Source organism: Dreissena polymorpha, chromosome 2 (assembly GCF_020536995.1).
Source record: "Dreissena polymorpha isolate Duluth1 chromosome 2, UMN_Dpol_1.0, whole genome shotgun sequence".
NCBI classification, from domain to species: Eukaryota; Metazoa; Mollusca; class Bivalvia; order Myida; family Dreissenidae; genus Dreissena; species Dreissena polymorpha.
The window spans coordinates 150,992,915-150,995,543 of NC_068356.1; the positions used below are offsets into that span (position 1 = coordinate 150,992,915).

A 2,629-nucleotide genomic window follows, 5' to 3' on the forward strand; every position below is an offset into this window, starting at 1 on the left:
TATGAATGAATATGACGTGAAAACACCAAAACTAAACAACGTTTGCGATCGACACCTATAGACATAGCATATACTGTTAGATGCGCATAATGTCAATTTAAGTTGAAAATTGATAGTTTATTATCATGTGATATTTATAATATTAATATATACTGTTAACCTGTGTGATGTTGGCTTAGTGTTAATTTAAAAACTGTACTTGCATTTGTTTTTTTTTTTGACTGTTATACAAATTGTGTACCTTAAATACTTCCATACTTTTAGTTTACGGATTACATAATTTGTTCTTTCATTTCCACACTACACTACTTGTATATATGTGTGTTTACATAAGAACCTAAGTTGTATATATGTTTTAAACAAGTAAGAACATTTATTTACGTCTCTTAATTTATTGTAACTAGAGTAGGAATGACAGTTGTTTGTGAAAACGTTTAACATTGCATACACTGCTATTTAATATTTTAAAATAAATGGAGAAGCACATTATTTTTATGTTGACACATAAAATATATAATCCAGATTAAAAATGTATGCACAACTTTTTTTATTTTTTGTTTTTGTTTTTAAATACTTTTTGCTTAATATGCGACACATAGATTCAGCAATACGTTGTATGTTATGTCAGTTAAATTCTGCTATACCTAAACTGCTGCTTCCCATTCTGGAGTCGTGACAAGTCTCCAACATCTCTTATATGCATTTAGATGTTTAAAGAGTTGTTATATTGGATTGCATTTACATAACATGTGCCATGTACATGTGTTGTTAAATACTACACTGTGTTCGACATTGAAAGTAAGCACTTTTTAATATTAAGCCCGTATCGTGTTCTGCGAACTTGTATCAGTCAAGTTGGTTGTGTAAAGCCGTACCGGACGAGGTGGTGCTTTACATGACTTAAGTGACTGATTGAAGTCATTAGATCACAGTTCTGATGGAGTCAATGTATAATATAACTTGTACTGCATATTAATCTTAAAAAACAATAAAACACAAACTATTTTATTTCAAGTAAACAATGTTCATCGTGGTCAACACTCTCCGAAGCCAGTCGAACGTTTGATTTGAAAGAATTGTTTAGTATAACAAAGAACGATGCGTAAACAGAAAATGCTATTTTTGGATACGTTTTTCTTTCCTATTTTTGTAGTATAATGCAATGTGTATTGGTGGCAGAAAGTCATCATGAATGTTATACAATGTGTCAGTCACTCAATGTTTATACACATATCTAAGTTCTTGGAGACGTTTGCCTTTTGAACGGACCGTAGAAGCAGTTTCATAATGCAGGGTAATGCAAAAGAGATATTTTACCAATCAAACTTAAAGCACATCGTGCCTTTAGGTTAGATAAACAAAGAGATAGATCAATATGCTTTGTCTGTCTTTTATAATTTACAAAGATATAACCAGCATTAATTAGTATACATGTTCGATACTCAATCTGAATTGTACGATTTTCTTGAAAGCGCTTACATGGCGCCTACATATCTACTTATTAACATGTATATGTTAATGATTTTACGGTGTTTCTAAACGAATTTCCCCATTACACCAAGCATGGAGCATGGCGAACAGCAAACGTAGTTATTAAAATAAAAACATAGGTTAAACATATTTGGCGAATATCAATGAAAACGCATGAAATAAAAAAAAACATGCCTTATATAATGTTCACACACATTTGACATAAAAAACAGTGCATTCCGAATAAAATTAAGTAATCATTGTTACTTGCAATGTTTTTCTGAAATTAAGCATTAATTTATCAATTTAACGATTAATAAATTAATCGGTATTCAATGACACTGGACACCAAACAGAACAACAATATACATCAGCACAATGCCATGAATAACACAATGGCATGATCTCATTACAGCTACGAGCCAATTAGCAATCAAATGTATGTTTTTCATAAGTAAGTATCCCAAAAAAAAACAATCGTTATGAGAAAAGATATCGTGTGTAATGACCAACATATGAAAATATATTCGACAATGCTGCATGGTATATATACTATTGTACTCATTAGGAAAGAAATTTCATAAACAAATATAACACATGATGACAAATGTGTAGTTGTAGACATTGAAACAACAAAAATGAAATAAATGTGATTTAAAATGTATGATCACTCAATTATTAAAGACGAAGGCCGAGGCGCAAGTCTACACCAATTCCAATTTAGACCGGCGCTGTGTTTTTCTAGTACTAATGCTTTTATTACTCGTATTCTCTGACTCTTTCTCCCATCATATTGAGAACCTTCTCTGAAATATGGAATCATGCAGCAATTTAGTGCAATAATTCAGAATGTATGCGCTGTTGAATATTACTGTTTCCTGAAAGGAAAATATGCATCAAGTAAACAATGCGATAATGTACCTGTCAATGTCGACTTCATTAAGTGAAATAGCATTCAATAATAATGCAAATAATGCAGTACCTATGTTTAACACCATTCTTTTGCCTGATATCAAACTACACCCGTGTACACAAATAACTACTTTATTTTTATACATCCTTGATCGGCTAAAATTAAAACACATATGCAATTCATGAAATTACTGTCATTTAAAACAAATATACACGAGCATCGTCAGCTATCTCTGCGACGCGTGTT

At 31.3% G+C, this 2,629-nt stretch overlaps 1 protein-coding gene across 3 annotated transcripts in view; it reads right to left on the reverse strand.

Annotated features, from left to right (window-relative positions):
• Positions 1 to 1,107: 1,107 nt before the first annotated feature.
• LOC127869438 (uncharacterized) overlaps positions 1,108 to 2,629 on the reverse strand; it is a 25,145-nt gene continuing 23,623 nt past the window's right edge. For 2 of the 3 annotated variants that reach the window (XM_052412017.1, XM_052412018.1), the window contains exon 4: positions 1,108 to 2,629. This exon is cut by the window's right edge and continues 1,238 nt beyond it. In XM_052412017.1, the coding sequence (XP_052267977.1) occupies positions 2,581 to 2,629 (49 nt within the window). In that variant the 3' untranslated portion in view covers positions 1,108 to 2,580. The other variant, XM_052412019.1, reaches the window with a different exon arrangement.